Below are 18349 nucleotides of genomic sequence, written 5' to 3'. Positions count from 1 at the left end.
GTAACACTCTCACCTAACTGAAATTGAAGTTACACATTATAAAGAATTTTCTTTGTAGAACCTCTTTTGGGTTGAATAGAATATGCATGTAATATTAGTCTGCACAATCGAACATTGATATGTTTTAACATATCAAGTAGCAACATTTAATTTAAAATTTTAAGTTGTTAACAAAAAGTACAGGATAAATAAGAATTGATTAGTTGCTCAGGTGAGAGTATCTATGAGTTGTAATGTTATTGTGCTTTCTACAATGCTGCATTTCCCTCTAACTATTAGTGCAGCTATTGCTAACAAATATGTAATTGGTAGCTTGAGCAAAAATCCCATTTGAGTAATGGAAGGACTGTTATGAGCCCTGATTTCCTAAAAGCTTATTATGTAAGATAAGTGCATGTGCAAGATTTAAAATTCAAGTGTTTGAACAGTGATTCTTATTAGCATTATATGTTTTTAGTATAAGAATTGTATTATATATTTAAAGGGGGTTGCCTAAGTTAGAAAAGCCATTTTCAAGTTACAGAGGTGGCTTGTTTGGGAGTCTGACAATTTATCGAAGGGTTAAGGGAATTTTTTGTTTAGTAAATCCAAAACTTTTGATTTTCTAAATTTCACTGAAAAAGTTGGGGGATATGGTTTGACTGAGAATCAAATCTGAGCCGATGTTCCTCCAACTGTTCTGGAAATTGGTACATCAATCCACTTATTCTCTAAAACACAGATTTTATTTATAAAAAAATCTTGTATCATTTTCTGCAAATTATTTTTTTAACAATAAGTTAGCGGTAAAGTTACAGTTAGTTAGGGTTTGGGTAAGAGTAAGTTTTAGAGTTAGCTTTAAGGTTAGAGTTGATTAACCTAATAATTATGTCAGTATTAAAATGTCAAATTACCAAAAAAAAATATATCTGTGTTTTAAAGGTGCAGACTATTGGCTTGTTTGGTCTGTCCATTCATTCATCTCTATGGACAGTCCATTATAATGTTTGATAAAATATTTAATTTGCACTGCATTGGTGCTAATTAAGGAGAGTATCAGAAGTGGAACACCACAAATGCTTTAATGTTTCTTAGAATCTTAGATGTTAAATGTAGTAAGGCCAATGTATTATGAGAAAATGCATATTTCTTTATTTATTGAGAATGGCATTTTCTTAGGAGGAGCTCCTGAACGCTCTTGAAAATAAGCTCAGGGTCTCTGGATCCAAATCATCTGTATTCATTTGAAAGGAAAGCCCACAAGTTATTGACAATTGTTCTTCTTGCAAAGGCCATAGAATTTAGGGGCATATCAGTAGATGTTGCAAATTGAACCTGTATATTAGCATTGATAATTCAAATAGCACAGGGTTCCAGCACTTTCACAGAGGACGCTTGTAGAATTTCAAAGCCTTTATTACATCGGTAAAAGTCACAGCAAGTGCAGCATATAGACACGAAAAGATCTATGCGTTTCGTCCGGTTAGGACTTAGTCATGATCCCGCCACCAAAAGACAAAGACTGAACATTTAAACCCTGAGTCATACACCTGTTGGACGAGGTGTGGATCACATGATGTCTACCAAATAGGAAGTAATGAAGTTTCATCCACGCCCCTCATAGCGTGGAGTGAGAGTAGCGATCCACTACTGGTCCAACTAAAATAAAAACAAATATAAAAAATGTATAAAACATTACTTGTTATAGGGAAACTTGATGCATACTAATGCAGGTAGGTTATAGTCATGCAAATTGTATGGGGTATAAATCTATCTGAATATAGGAGAGTGGTTTGCTCTAACCCATGTACATGAAAAAGACCTACACTGGCTTAAGCCGGGATACGCAGTATCTCGGCTCAGACTGTGATAAAGTGCATGTAATATCTTCTCGTTAAGAGAAAATATAGTAGACAATGCTATCTCGTATATACTTAGCACGGAGTGTATTTAATCAACTAACACATAGTGAATTATTTTCCACATAAGAGAATATTAGAATTGTTTCTACCTACTCAAAGTGCATATGGCACATGCTGTTATTTTGTCCACTGACCAAGGAATACAGTATGAAATCGTCAATTCTCATGAATTATATCATACAAAATATAGGGTGTCTTCTCCAAGTTGCCCATAATATCATATCCTATTAGGTCCAATAATGCATATTGTACAAATTTCAGAACATCCATATTGTTAGGGATCAAGAAAGTCTACCCCATATCTAATTATACCATAGTATCATATCCTTCCTGGAGTTTAATCCCAAGGGTACCCTACTTTCCAGGGAAAATATCCAAAACGCCTCTCGATTTAGGAGTTTCCTCCTATGATCTCCTCCCCTGAGTGGGCAGTGTACTTTTTCAAAGCCCTTCCACGAGAATCTACACCTCGTCCAACAGGTGTATGACTCAGGGTTTAAATGTTCAGTCTTTGTCTTTTGGTGGCGGGATCATGACTAAGTCCTAACCGGACGAAACGCATAGATCTTTTTGTGTCTATATGCTGCACTTGCTGTGACTTTTACCGTTGTAATAAAGGATTTGAAATTCTACAAGCGTCCTCTGTGAAAGTGCTGGAACCCTGTGCTATTTGAATTATCGATGTTCGTGTGGGCTTACACGTATACCTGTGCACCTGGAGGACTGCAAGAAAGGGCTGATTGGTGAGCTGGCTTTTCCCTTCGTTTGTGTTATTCAATATGTACATTAGCATTCACATCTTTTTTTATGAAATATCAATTTTGTATTGTTTACTCTAAACACTCTAAAGTTCATATTGTAAGTCTTAAAGGGGTTTGCCCATGAAAGGAAATACTCCAATTTTTATTCCCCTAGTGATGTTTGCACAATAAAGACCACTTTTAATCCCCTTACTTTACAATTTTGCTTGGTTTTATTTCTGTTTTAGTTCCAATAAGTGTAAAATTCCAGAGTGTGGATGGGGACTCTCTATACAGACACTTCATGATGCATCTGTGCTATGAAATGCTGTGTGCTAACAATGTGCTTGGATTCAGGGCTTATCTACACTTTTATTTTGCTTCTGAACATTCTACTAGTATCTGATACATAGAAAAAGAGAGCTAATACGGATGAGAGATGATGAGATGGATGTAAAACACAATGACACTCTCAACTCTGCTCCCTCACCTAATCAATAAAATACACAGTCAGCTCTGAAAACTCACATATAACGAGCTGAGTCAGCTCTGCTATATGCTGCCTTCTCAGATAATGACCTTATATGTCTGTAGATTGTAGAATAAGTCTATGGACACTGACGCTTGCTGGCAGGAAGTGCCTGTGTCTTAGCTGGTTTTATAATGCAGGAAGGGGGTGGCAAGAGGCAGAGAACACTGTGGTGGGCAGACAAGAGAAGCTATTCTTAAGAAGAATCCATAGTCAGACGATTTACTGTCATATCCAGGGACAACCAAAACTGTAAGCCCCAGGACTGGTAGAGACAGGTGGGAATTATATTTTTGTAAATGCTTTATTTTTGTTTATAGCAGTTTTATTATTTATCCTGGTTATGATAACCCATGCTTATGACAACCCAACATTGTAAAAATCCAATTGTCACAGAGATCAAAAAAATTCTGTCTGGGGTTACAATGATAAAATATACAGTTCCAACTTACATATAAATTCAACTTAAGAACAAACCTACAGAACCTATCTTGTATGTAACCTGGGGACTGCCTGTATAACATATTCTGTAAATGAACAATTCTACTTTTATAATTTGTTGCATTTTAGCGAATAAAGCATAATCTTAGCCACAAAATGCTATTTAAATGGAAGTATTTATGCACATTTGAATGACACATTTGAATGACACATTTGAATGACACATAAGCTAATATGAGACTAATTTGGGATTTAGGTTGTAAAATATTTAAAAGATCGAATAGTAGGCAATCAGATTTTTTCTTAAAGCGCTACTATATTTATTATTTATAGTAAATATATATATATATAGGATGTAACACAAAGAGGTAAAAAATATGAATATTCAGGAACTAATTTAAATTTTTTTAATTTTATATATTAGTGTTATCTTTTTAAATCTTATTGTAAATGCATATACTTTTAAAGTGTATTTTTAATAACAGCAATGCATAATAAATTAGACAAACATAAATGTTAAATAAAAAGGTTCATCATTAAATTAAAGTTAAGATTAAGTTAAGTTATTTGAGGAATTGAGAAAGATACTTCTGTATATTTTACAGAATTTAGAAAAAGATATGTTTAAAGATATCATTATTGTAATTGAAAAATTATTTAGATCTTTATGATAAATATCAACAAATATTTACAGTTGCTATATAAACCAACCATTAGGTGATTTATTGTTATTTTACTGTATTATTTTACTGTACGTAAAATTTAGCAGCTTAAAAGTTTAGAGGCTAAATGAATGTATTACTGACAAAATTAGACAATTCTAAATTTCAACATCATTATGTTTTAAATACTTTCAATTTCTCAAGTAGTTAACAAGCTTCTTAAAGCTGTTTGAGGAATACAAATTTGAAAATGGGATGATAAATAAGAGGTTTCTTATATTACTGTATATATTTCATTAAAAACAAAAATGATTTCCAAAATTCATTAAACTAATATTTACCAGTAACATGAAGTACATTGTGTAATGATAAAACATTATTTATGACTTAAAATGTTTAAAAGTTAGAACCATATAAAGCGACGCATGTCAAATTACAAAAAACGGAGGTTAACATTAAGCTACAACATGACTGCATCATTAAGTGGTTAAACCAACCTCAGAAATAAACATGTTTATTTAGTATTTCTGAAAATGTGTGTAGATAAATTGATTTCAAAAGGCTCATTTAATATTTTTTGCATTAATATTCTTAAAAAAAGGGGTATTGCATTTTTAATATTTTATTCAAGGAAAACAATGCATAATGTGCTAAAATGTTTTTTTTCTTAATCTGCATTCAAATAATTTCTATAAATTAAAAAACAAAAGTATTTTTACTATAAATTCTTATGATTGTAGTTCCTATGTTTTACCTCTGAGTGCCACTATGTGACCAGTAAGAAGAATATCACTAACCTGAATATCCTCTGGTATACCGGTATTCATCCATGACATCAGCAGATCTGCAAAATCTGCCACAGTCATTTTCAGGATACTCTTTTCAGCAAAGCTCCGTGTTCTTTGATTGTACATTTAGGATTCTATATGGATTATTGAAAATAAAACTTTTACATAATTTGGATGCCACAAAAGCTGAAAGAAATGAATTTTCATCAACAGACAAATCCAGGATTTAGATGACAAGTAATTTCTCTCTTCTTTTCTTGGCTGTGTCATTCAGTCTCTGGTCAGATTCATTATTCCATTGTAGAAGAAATGAGGAAAGACTCTGTTATAGCAAATATTGCAGATGACCTTGGATTAGATATTCAGCAGCACTCATCTAGAAAACTGAGAATTGTATCCAGAGCTTCAGAGAAATATTTCTATGTAAATATGGAATCTGGGAATCTGCATGTAAAGGACAAGATAGACAGAGAGACATTGGGCCAGAAGATTCCTGTTATCTAAAATTTGATGCTGTGGTTGAACATCCATTTAATATATTTAAAATTAAAATAGAAATACAAATTAGCAATGATATTTGACCTAAATTTTCCCATGCAGCATTCTCTATAGAAATAATAGAGTCGGCTTCACCAGGGACAATATTTGCTTTGCAAAGTGTAAAAGATCCAGATTCCGGGGTCAATACAGTGCAAACCTACAAGCTTGGTGACAACCAGTATTTTATACTAAGTGAAAGGCTTAGACCCGAGGGAAGTAAATTTCAAGAACTTGTGTTAGAGAGGTAAACTGCTTTGGTAAATGTCATTGTTATTGATGCTAATGATAATTTCCCAATATTTAGCAATGATATTTATAAAGTCAGCATAAGAGAGGATGTACCTATCAATACTACTATAGTCACAGTTAATGCCACTGACATAGATGAAGGCTTCAATGCTCAGATCGCATATTCCTTTAGTAAAAGCTTAGATTATACCCACCATATTGGAATGTTTATTGTTAACACTATAACTGGGGATGTTAAAACAAATGGACATTTATATTTTGAAGTGACAAGGAATTATGAACTATCTGTGCAAGTAAAAGATGGAGTCTTTGGGGCTCATTTACTAAGGGTCCGTGGACCGCGATTCCATTTTGTGCCGAATTGCCCCGGGTTTTTGGTGCAAGCAATCGTATTGTGGCGCATCAGCGCCGGCTTACATGCGTAAGGAATCGGGGGGGGGGGGTGTTCCGTCGGACAACCCGACGGATTCAGACAAACTGCGGAATTTAAAAATGAAATTGTGTCGCAAGATCAAGCACTCACATGCACCAGGAAGACGATGGTGAACTCCTGCGGATCTCAGAGCGGAAGCGACACATGCAGGAAATTGGACGCACGACCTTAGTGAAACGCGCCAGACCCGAATCCTCATCGGATAATGCACCGCGGGATCGCGACAGGACCGGGTAAGTAAATCTGCCCCTTTGTGTCACTGCAAGGTGTTCATAGACATGAATGACAATATGCCAGAGATAATAATTAACTAATTATTATCTCCGATCCCTGAGGATTCCAAGCCAGGTACAATGATAGCTCTGAATGAGGTACATGACCAAGATGCAGGTGATAATGGAGATATTGTCTGCGAAATTGTGGAAATTGTACCTTTTTGATTTAAAAGTGTTATCTGACAACTATTATAAATTAGCAACCAGCTGTCTAAACAGAGAGCAACAGGCCTACTACAATATCACAATTGTGGCTACCTATCGAGGATCAACCCTTTTATCCGACAGAAGAACCATTGAATTAGAGATTGCAGCTGTAAATGATAACCCACCAATGTTTATTAAGTCTCAATTCATTGCATACATTCCAGAAAACAATTTATTAGGCTTCAATATATAACATACAAGAAATAGATCCTGATAAAAATGACAATGCTAAAACTATCTATTCTATTTCAACCACAAATACAGAAACTGTATCTATGTCATCATCCTATTTTCCATCAACATAGAGACCGGTGTTCTTTATGCTCAACATTCATTTGATTATGAATAGGATAAGGGCTTTCAATTACAAGTTAATGCAAAAGAAAATGGCTCCCCATCTCTTGATGCCAATGCATCCTTGATATACTGGATCAGAATGACAATAGCCCAAAATTTTTATACCCATCAACCGAAAATGGAGGTCTAGATGGGTATGAGATGGTTCCTCTAATTTCTGAGCCAAGATCTTAGATTTTATACATTTAGTTTAGCTCCGATCATAGTACAATGGTACCTGATAAAGGCTACAATTCATTGTACATATATTTTGAAATATAAAAAACACATTGTTACTATGAATTGAGCAGCTCCTGCCTTTTTCATCCTTACTTCCGGATGAGCTTTGTTATGCTAGCTATCCATTGGCAAAAAGCACAGAAGACTTACAATATATACTTGAGTATAAGCCTAGTTTTTCAGCACAAAAAAATGTGCTGAAAACCCAAACTCGGCTTATACTTGTTAAAAAAGATAGGTTTTACCAGGTTTTTGTGGTAAAATTAAGGGCCTCGGCTTATACTTGGTTCGGCTTATACTCGAGTATATACAGTATCTTGTTTATTTACGCTCATGATTTTATACTTCAGTTTGTGCTTTCTGTCTCCTTTGCTTCAACGGCAGTGTCTTCAGTTTGGCCTGTGTCATATCACCAGTTCTTCCATCCTTTTCCAGCATTTCTGTTTGTAATAAACATGCCATTGTTTAGCAGAGCTAAGATGGATAAACTTGAACTTACTAAATAAAAGTATTGCATAATTCTAATTTATATGAAATTCAATTTAATGTCAAGTAAGTGATTTTTGTCTTATATTTGGTGCATTGAAGGACTTTTCTTTATAAACTGAATTCTATTTTCTTGATGCTTAACATTGTGAATAGCTCTAATTCTGGCTTATTCCTGGCCAGATTAATTGGCCTTGGGTAGTGAAACATCCCACTGATTTGAACAGAGAAAACCTCTTAGTCAATAGAAAATTACAAAGATGTGGGTGAATATTGTCTCAACTGGTAGATTATGGCATTTTGTGCAATAAAAATAGTGGTATATACTGTATGTTGATGTTCACAAATACATTTTCTGATGATTCTTGTCTAAACCTTAGTATTCTTACTGTTAATATGCAGTTTCTAGTTTCCATTATTGGGAAGTTTTCAGTTTCGTTAATGAGTGTTCATACCATGGGTCAATTTTAATATAATAAAATGCAAATGTTTGTTGTGTGAAACAAATATTAAGTTCACAATGAACATTTTATGCAAGATGCCAACCATAGCATGAGCCTTTAAGTAAAGTAAATACAAAACTGTGTAAGCAGGTAGTGAGTGTTCATTACCACAGCCAGAAAGGTCATTGGCTATTATATATTTACAGGAAGAATAATTTCACTTAATATAAAAATTAAAATAGATTAATGTAATAATAATAAGTTAAAATGCATTGGAGAGGTGTATAAAAGTGTATTGTAGTACTTTAAAGCGTAACTAAACTTTCTATCAAAGTTTAAGTCCTAATAATAAAAAAAAAATATTATACTTTATTTGATTTCTTTTTTAGTGTTTTTTTTCTGAAAGAGCACTTTTATAAAACATACAACAGAAACCCTACAAAATAAATTAATGAAGTATATTACATTGTTTATTATTAGGACTCATATTTAAAAAAAAACATTTAAAATGTGGTCAAAAGTTGAGCTATGCTTTAAGTATAAAAATATATTTGCTGTGTTTTATTTTCACTTGTATAAAAGATCTGTTAGAAAGGTGATCATATTAATTATGGAAAGCAACAGTAAAATATTCTTATAGCAGAAGTGAAATTATATTTACAAAAGTATTTATCATGCACATGGTATTAGGAGGCTGGAGCTTCCTAATAGATCCAATAAGTGCTGGGGGTTGGAGTTTGAATTATACGCTGGTACATCATCCGCCAACATATGATACATCCCCCCAATAACTGGAGGTGACTATACTACCTTCCAAAAATATTGTTTATTCAAGTAACACAATAAGCTGACAACTACAGTTTCTAATTTTAATTTTAACTAAGAGGTAAATGTTTTAGAAATATCACAAAAATGAATATTTATGGACGTGACACAACTACTAAACTACTAAAAACCACACCCTTCAGCACTACTTTAGACTTGTGTGTTTTTGAGGAAGGGAAACTTGTGGTCACACCTAATGGCTATGTAATAAAAACCTGGTATCTGTTATCAATAAAATCTATTCACTATTCATTTCTACAAATGTAAATGACTGATTGTGATGTGTTAAATGGCACATCTCCCTTGCTTCTGCTCATTTTGCTCCTTTTTGATGTACAATGTAATAAAAAAAAATATTTTGTTTAAATGTCTGTTCACAAATAGTATGTGAAAGGACATTTTTTATTCCAAAAAGACCTCAGAAGAAAGCCAAAGCTGAGCCTTGAATCTCTGTTGTAGTTTGCAGCCATGTATCCGGATTTGAGTGAATCTATTTGTTGACTTCTCGATTTGGTATGAATCTGTATCAAATACAAATATTTTCTACATCAATATATACTGAATCAAATACAAATATTTGCTGATTAACTTTGGATGAATTCTCTCAAGATAATAGCTAGAGCTTAGCAGAGCTTAGACAACAGGGATGGGAAAGGAAAACAATTAAAATTTGTAAAATAAGTAACTAGCTTTAATGCTTTTTTATGAATCTGTATTTAAAGGAAGGTTATATAACTATTTTCTGAACAATTGGAACAACAACAGTTTGGAACAAGTTGTTTTGGATATAAAATGAATCTTTTAAAAAATTTGGCAAAGCTTCTACTAATTGAATAATTGAGATACTTTGCCTTTAGCTACGGTTGCCATAAACCCAATTGTAACAAGTGAGGGTCTCAAGTCTTCTATGTAGGAGTGTCAGTCAAATATGCAATTGTACCTAGTTACAGGCAAAAATTTAGTGGTTTATCTTAAAACAGTTATTTGTTGTGTCGAAATACAAGGAGGCCATATCCCACTCATGTTGTATATCTCACATTTCAACTCTTTATCCATAAGTTAATAACGAAAATTTTTCTCTATTGCTACAATATGTGCGTGGCCATGGATACCATTGAAAGTTCCTTTAGTTACTCAAAATCTTATTGATGCAGATGGCTGAGGAATGCTGAACGAAAGTCTGCAAGATTTGTAAATCTGCAGGTAAGTTTTTATCAAAACCAATATGTGATTTCTTTATTCATTGACATAAACATTGGCATAAAATCATAAGAATCCTTTCAACATTGCAGGACACCTACAACATGACCCCTAAATGGAATAAGTGATTTCAAGAATTTCCACAAAAAGTGTTGTGCAGCATTTTTAGCAATTATCTTCTAAAAATCTTATAAAATAAAACATTTATGTGAGGGTTAGAAATGTTTCTAAAAAGATTGTTGACTGCACTATTTTTTGCAAAACGTTAGACACAGTAAGTTGGAGGTTTTTAAATTACTTAAAACATAAAAAGGACCCTTTTTCTTAAGTGTGGTTGTCCATTTGTATCAATATCTTTAAAAAAGATTCTGCAAATGCTGTGTAATTTGTAAGGAAGTGGCTTAAAAGGTAGAAAAAAATTCTAACATGCATATATGTTAAAGATAATAAATAGGGCAAAAATGTTGCCCTATTTTTTATCTTCAACATACACTCACCGGCCACTTTATTAGGTACACCTGTCCAACTGCTCGTTAACACTTAATTTCTAATCAGCCAATCACATGGCGGCAACTCAGTGCATTTAGGCATGTAGACATGGTCAAGACAATCTCCTGCAGTTCAAACTGAGCATTAGTATGGGGAAGAAAGGTGATTTGAGTGCCTTTGAACGTGGCATGGTTGTTGGTGCCATAAGGGCTGGTCTGAGTATTTCAGAAACTGCTGATCTGCTGGGATTTTCACGCACAACCATCTCTAGGGTTTACAGAGAATGGTCCGAAAAAGAAAAAACATCCAGTGAGCGGCAGTTCTGTGGGCGGAAATGCCTTGTTGATGCCAGAGGTCAGAGGAGAATGGGCAGACTGGTTCGAGCTGATAGAAAGGCAACAGTGACTCAAATCGCCACCCGTTACAACCAAGGTAGGCAGAAGAGCATCTCTGAACGCACAGTACGTCGAACTTTGAGGCAGATGGGCTACAGCAGCAGAAGACCACACCGGGTGCCACTCCATTCAGCTAAGAACAGGAAACTGAGGCTACAATTTGCACAGGCTCATCAAAATTGGACAGTAGAAGATTGGAAAAACGTTGCCTGGTCTGATGAGTCTCGATTTCTGCTGCGACATTCGGATGGTAGGGCCAGAATTTGGCGTCAACAACATGAAAGCATGGATCCATCTTGCCTTGTATCAACGGTTCAGGCTGGTGGTGGTGGTGTCATGGTGTGGGGAATATTTTCTTGGCACTCTTTGGGCCCCTTGGTACCAATTGAGCATCGTTGCAACGCCACAGCCTACCTGAGTATTGTTGCTGACCATGTCCATCCCTTTATGACCACAATGTACCCAACATCTGATGGCTACTTTCAGCAGGATAATGCGCCATGTCATAAAGCTGGAATCATCTCAGACTGGTTTCTTGAACATGACAATGAGTTCACTGTACTCAAATGGCCTCCACAGTCACCAGATCTCAATCCAATAGAGCATCTTTGGGATGTGGTGGAACGTGAGATTCGCATCATGGATGTGCAGCCGACAAATCTGCGGCAACTGTGTGATGCCATCATGTCAATATGGACCAAAATCTCTGAGGAATGCTTCCAGCACCTTGTTGAATCTATGCCACAAAGAATTGAGGCAGTTCTGAAGGCAAAAGGGGGTCCAACCCGTTACTAGCATGGTGTACCTAATTATGTGGCCGGTGAGTGTATATGCATAATGATCCCAAGTTCCTATTATTTGGAACTCTTTTTGAATTCTTTGGCTAGTGGCTGCTGAATTACATCAGGATCCAACAAATCCATACAGGAATACCACTGATCGTCTCATTATCCTTTTCTGGGGCATTTTGCCATATGACAAATTGTCACCAGGTGAGCACCCTAGTTAGGGTCTAAACTAAAGGTCTAAACTGTGTGCTATGTTGATTTCTTGTAAGGAGCAGGATTTTTTGTTTTTGTTCTCTGTATTTTCTCGGTATATTTGACACCTGCATTTCAACATTTCAAGATTTTTACATTTCAAGAGTGTTATTTATTTACTATAAAGATGAACTTTGCTGTAACTGGTGAGATTAATACCCACACTACATAATAAAATAGATCTCAGAGAGCACTTATATCAGAAGATCACACCCCTTGGATACCTTGATGACAACCATTCCCATATTCTGAATCTGAGAAAAAAAGCCCTCCAGCACCATTTGCTGCAAGAATGGAATCAACTTATCGCCCCTCACAGTCGTCTCTCAGGAACATTTGCACTTGTGAAACTCAAACTTAATAAAGAAGTCTGCTAAATGTTTTTAGAAGTTTTCAGAAATCCTTAGGCTAAACACTACAATTAGCCTTTGCCTAATGTAAAATGTCTGCTTATAGGAAACCAAATATGATATCTTGAAGCACAATACATTTAGGTTTGGTTTAGTATAGACATAATAAAAGCTATGCATTGGGTTTTCTTTTTGGCCTTAACCTTATCTATCTTGTATATACTGGATGTAGTTTGTCCTACTCTACATTCCAAAAAATAAATAATGTTGCTACTTGGTTGTTATGACTGACACAAGTACTGTGCCTGACTGATACTTACTAGAAGACCCTAAGAAATTTGTAAAATGCTAACATACCAATAATATTGATGGGTTTTATTAATATAAATTATATTCTTTGTATGTGTACTTACTATACACTTTACCATAATATATGATCTTTACTACAAAACAATAAAAATTTGTACATTTCTAGGTCTACATATGTTAAAAGAGGAAAATACCATATCTCCAAGGAAAGGGTAAACAGAGAGACTCAGTCTCTAACCAAAAAATTTATACCACTTTACTGCTGACTGACATAACTATTCTGCATTATCTTTTAATTAAATCAACCTTTATGAAGACTGCAATAAATCTGTAAATTTCTTGAACAAAAATCATGCATTCAATCATTGCTTTTCCCATGTGTCCCACTCGGTGCTTTTTCTAACTTATTTAATTGTTAACCTACACGGTAGCTTATACAATGTCCAGTTTTTTTTACTGCTACTTCCTCTAATAGCGGTAGATGATATGCTTCCTCTACTTCTTTCTACCACAGAGTTTCTGTTATTTCTACTATTAATAAGTGTTTATCACCACTGACAATAGATGATGTCACAGCTTATCTCCTCCTCTTCCCTGTACAATGACCTCTATATAGATAACACTGACCATCATTACATCACTACTGACAATAGATAATGTCACATCTTATGTCCTCCACCTCCCTGTACAATGACACCTATATAGATAACACTGACCCATCATTACATCACTACTTACAATAGATGGTGACAAAGTTTATCCCCTCTTCCTCTCTGTACAATAATACTCACAATGACCCATCATAACATCACTACTGACAATAGCTGATGTCACAGCTTATCTCCTCCTCCTCCTCCTGTACAATGACCTCTATATAGATAATACTGACCCATCATTACATCACCAGTGACAATAGATGATGTCACAGCTTATCTCCTCCCCTCCTTGTACAATGACCTCTATATGGATAACACTGACCCATCATTACATCACTACTGACAATAGATGGTGACATAGCTTACCCCTTCCCTTTCTCAGTACAATACTCACAATGACCCATTATAACATCATTACTGACAATAGATGATGTCACAGGTTATATCCCCCCTCCCCGTGCAATCATCTCTGTGTAGATAACACTGACCTATGATTACATCATTACTGACAGTAGATGTGTCAATGTGTCTAGAATATTCTCCATAAACTTTTTCTGTCTACAGTGATGAGTATGCAGTAAATCTATCTGCTGTAACTAGAGCTCAGGAAAGATGGCAGCTCCTATAATCATACAACGTTAATAGATTGGAGACACGTTTGACTTTTTTTAAAATTTAATTTCAATAGGTCAAAAGGTTGGTGCACATTTCCTTTAAGTCTAGTGACTGGATATTCAGGCCATGATATGGCAGAAGTACCTCTAAAATGTCTGTATGGCTTTTATTTTTCTACCACCTTACTCTGTTATGCTTTTATAAATAAATGATATCTGGATCAATGGTATCTTACTATTCATCTTAATTTGGATGCATTTATTAATTAATACATATTAATTTGGATGCATATACTTCTGTCTGTTAATATTGTCTGTTATAAAGAATGAGAAAACTGTACTAATATATACTATAAAGTTTTATGAGTAAGGCTCTCGCACAGAATTGCCAGGAGGCTAAAATGACTTTGTAACTTCTAATATAAAATATTAATCACCTATCAATTTATTAATTACAGTTTTACAAGATAATAATCGTCTAGATGTTTACTTTTCAGATACAACACATGAATAGGAATAGAACGTTTTTTAACTGCAGTGCTTTTATTGTAAAGTATACTTAAAAATTGAATTCCTAGCATGCAGTTCCTTAGTTTTACCTCACAGCGCCGCTGTTTAACCAGTAGAGAGAAAATTGCAAAACTGGAAATGTACTGGTGTTTTTTCTTTCCTGTATACTCCAAAGCAGCAAGAGGAGGAACGTCCATCTTATTCCAATCTCCCATAAACAAAACAACTTCATTTTCTATTAATCCTACAAATTTCTTATGCACAGTGGATTATAGGATTGACAAGATCAACCATTTCTATGATATTTCTATTGAGTAATGGCTCATGTAAAAGCTCCTACCCATGAAGATAAAGGACTCAGATGGCAAGTAACAATTTCTCTCTTCTTCTCTTGGCTGTGTCATTCAGTCTCTGGTCAGATTCATTATTCCATTGTAGAAGAAATGAGGAAAGACTCTGTTATAGCAAATATTGCAGATGACCTTGGATTAGATATTAAGCAGCTCTCATCTAGAAAACTGAGGATTGTATCCAGAACAGCAGAGAAATATTTCAATGTGGATAATGGAAGTCTGTATATTAAGGACAGGATAGACAGAGAGACAATGTGTGGGACTGAAGATTTGTGTTATTTAACATTTGATGCAGTGGTAGAAAATCATTTAACTGTTTTCAGGGTCAGAGTAGAAATTCAGGATATAAATGACAACCCTCCAACATTTGTTCCTGATGTTTTTACATTAGAAACCATTGAATTAACTTCTCCAGGAACCAGATTTGCTTTGAGAAATGCAGAAGATCCAGATATTGGTTCTAATTCTGTCCAGTCATATAAGCTCAGTGACAACCAGTATTTTACACTGAGTGAAGACAGAAATCTAGATGGCAGCACATTTCTAGAGCTTGTCCTAGAGAAGCCATTAGATAGAGAGAAACAAAATATTCATAAATTAACATTAACAGCTATGGATGGAGGAAGCCCCGAAAAATCTGGTACAGCATTGATAAAAATCATTGTTACTGATGTTAATGATAATTTTCCAATATTCACTCAGTCAGTATATAAAGTCAGTGTAAATGAGAATATTCCAGTTAATAGCACCATCATTACTTTAGCTGCCAATGACAAAGATGAAGGACTCTATTCAGAGATTGCATATTCTTTTAGTAAAACATCCGGATACATCCATCATACAGGAACTTTTAGTGTCCATCCTATAAGTGGGGAGATTAAAGCTATTAATTGGTTGGATTTTGAGTTATTAAGAAATTATGAGCTGTCATTGCAAGCAAAAGATGGAGGAGGCCTTGTGGCCCATTGTAAAGTATTGATTGAGGTTATAGATGTGAATGATAATTCACCAGAGATTTCCATCACATCTTTATCTACACCAGTTCCTGAAGATGCAGCAACAGGTACAGTTATAGCCCTAATTGAAGTTCATGATCAAGATTCTGGAGAAAATGGAGAAGTAGACTGTAAACTGACAGAAGATTCTTCATTCAGTTTGATATTATCAGATGATACCTACTACAGAATTATTACAACAAGTCAAATGGATAGATAGCAAATATCATCATATAATGTTTCCATCATAGCAACAGACAGGGGATCGCCACCATTATCAAATATGAAGACCATTACATTGGATATATCTGACATCAACGACAATCCACCATTGTTTCTGAAAACTAAATTTATTACCTATGTGCCAGAAAATAATTTACCTGGGGCATCGATCTGCACTGTACAAGCTTCAGATCTGGATACTGGAGACAACGCTAAAATTATTTATTCCATATCTACCATTAGATGAGAAGGTCTTCCATTATCTTCTTATTTTTCAATTAATATAGAGAGTGAAGTTGTCTATGCTCAGAGGACATTTGACTATGAACAGCTAAAGGAATTTGATATTGAAGTGACTGCTAGAGACAATGGATTACCAATTCTGAGCAGCAATACAACATTACTCATCCGTATAGTGGACCAGAATGATAATATGCCAAAGATTTTGTACCCATCTTCAGATGGTGGGTCTACTGTGTTTGAGATGGTGCCTTTTGCTTCTGAACCAGGTTCTTTGGTAACTAAGGTGGTTGCAGTGGATTCAGACTCTGGACACAATGCTTGGCTCTCCTATCATTTCATCCAGTCATCAGAACCATCTCACTTTTTCATTAATGAACACACTGGGGAAATCAGAACTGCTCATGCTTTTCAGGAAAAGGATATTTCAAAGCACAGATTTGTGGTGATGGTGAAAGACAATGGAGACCCAACTCTTTCAGCTACTGTGACACTAAGTCTGATTGTTGCAGATAATTTCCAACAAGTTGTTCCTAATCTCAGTACAATCAGTGATATTGGGGAGGAGTTGTCTCATAATAGTCTACAGATGTATTTATTAATTGCCCTCGCTCTCATTTCTTTCCTGTTTATTATAACTTTGATGCGTGTAGTTATTTCAAAATGCAGGAAGTCTAAATCTACATCCTTTGGCTCTTTAAGTACAAATTTGTATCCCCCATTGGATCCCAGGGTGCTATCTATGTATAGTGATGGTACATTACATTTACCCTACTCATATAATGTATGTGTGGCTTTGGATCCATCTGAAAGTGACTATGCTGTTCCTCAGTCAAATCAAAATATCCCTGTTGACAACCTTATTGATGCAAATGAAAGTGGACAAAGCATAGAAGAAGCTAGGTAGGTCATTTTAAACCACATTGACTATTGTGGGCTTAACTATGTTTATAAAAACTTGTACCATTGCAAAATATATGGAAAGGAGCAAGAATTACAAAATTATGAAGACAATAACTTTATTGACCTTACTCAAAGAATTCCAAACAAAGAGTAAGGCCATAAAAGTACTGTATGATATTGTTGATGAATCAATAATGTCCACTGTCAAGGGTACATCCTCCAAGAGAAAAGATGGTTTCATCATTGTTGTAGACAGGAATTCTTTAGAGCAATAAGACAAAAGAACTCACTGCCACTGGAAATTTTGATGGTTGAGCCAACTGACAAGTTTAACAGGGGCTAGGAAAAATAACATTAATTATGTTAACGAAATGCTTGACATAGGAATCAGAATAGAATTTTCTCCCCTATTTATGCCTTTTTTGGGCAAACAAATTTGACCTTTTTCAACCGCCCATTAAATTTTTCAGCCTTGCATTTGATATATCTTTAAAATCCACATGTTGTTCTATTAAAATGGCACAGATTTTTGTGCAATCCCAGAAAAGTCATTATTTCTTTGAGCAAAAAACTCTGGTCTGGAACATAAACCATGGAATGATATAGGTAACTCAACACTTAGCAGCTTTTTATTTTTTTAAGTTGCAAACATCATCAAACTCAAATGCCACATTTATCACCCTCTAGAGTAAATTAAACAAGCCTAAACAAGACTAAAGATAAATGCCCCCCATTGAGTTTTTCTTTTGCCTTCCTCTGGATCAACAATGAAGGGTTATATGTTTGACTTAACGGACCTGAGTCCTTATTCCACCTGTTCAACTATGGTATGCTTGGGGGGAATTTATCACAACCGGTTGCATTGTACATTAATCATGATGTTGCCCATGCAGGCACACAGTAGGGGTCATTTACTAAGGGCCCGAATCGCTATTTTTCGTCAGGTTTCCCGAATATTTCCGATTTGCACCGTCTTTC

The 18349-nt window shown here is 34.9% G+C and overlaps 1 protein-coding gene across 1 annotated transcript; it reads left to right on the top strand.

Moving 5' to 3' along the window:
• Positions 1–14975: 14975 nt before the first annotated feature.
• Positions 14976–17646, top strand: LOC140128444 (protocadherin gamma-B2-like). The gene is made up of 3 exons (XM_072150149.1): positions 14976–16164; positions 16516–17371; positions 17454–17646. The coding sequence occupies exons 1-3, from the start codon at positions 14976–14978 to the stop codon at positions 17644–17646; spliced, it is 2238 nt and encodes a 745-aa protein (XP_072006250.1).
• The last annotated feature ends 703 nt before the right edge of the window (positions 17647–18349 follow it).

This window comes from Engystomops pustulosus, chromosome 4 (genome assembly GCF_040894005.1).
Source record: "Engystomops pustulosus chromosome 4, aEngPut4.maternal, whole genome shotgun sequence".
In the NCBI taxonomy this organism is placed as follows: Eukaryota; Metazoa; Chordata; class Amphibia; order Anura; family Leptodactylidae; genus Engystomops; species Engystomops pustulosus.
This window is presented reverse-complemented; position numbering and strand designations above follow the sequence as displayed.

Coding starts and splice junctions, on each gene's coding strand:
- LOC140128444 (XM_072150149.1), top strand. CDS start 14,976: ATGGCTCATGTAAAAGCTCCTACCCATGAAGATAAAGGACTCAGATGG. Junction 16,165..16,515: donor GACAGAAGATTCTTCATTCA/GTTTGATATTAT, acceptor CAATTAATATAG/AGAGTGAAGTTGTCTATGCT. Junction 17,372..17,453: donor CAAAGCATAGAAGAAGCTAG/GTAGGTCATTTT, acceptor ATATATGGAAAG/GAGCAAGAATTACAAAATTA.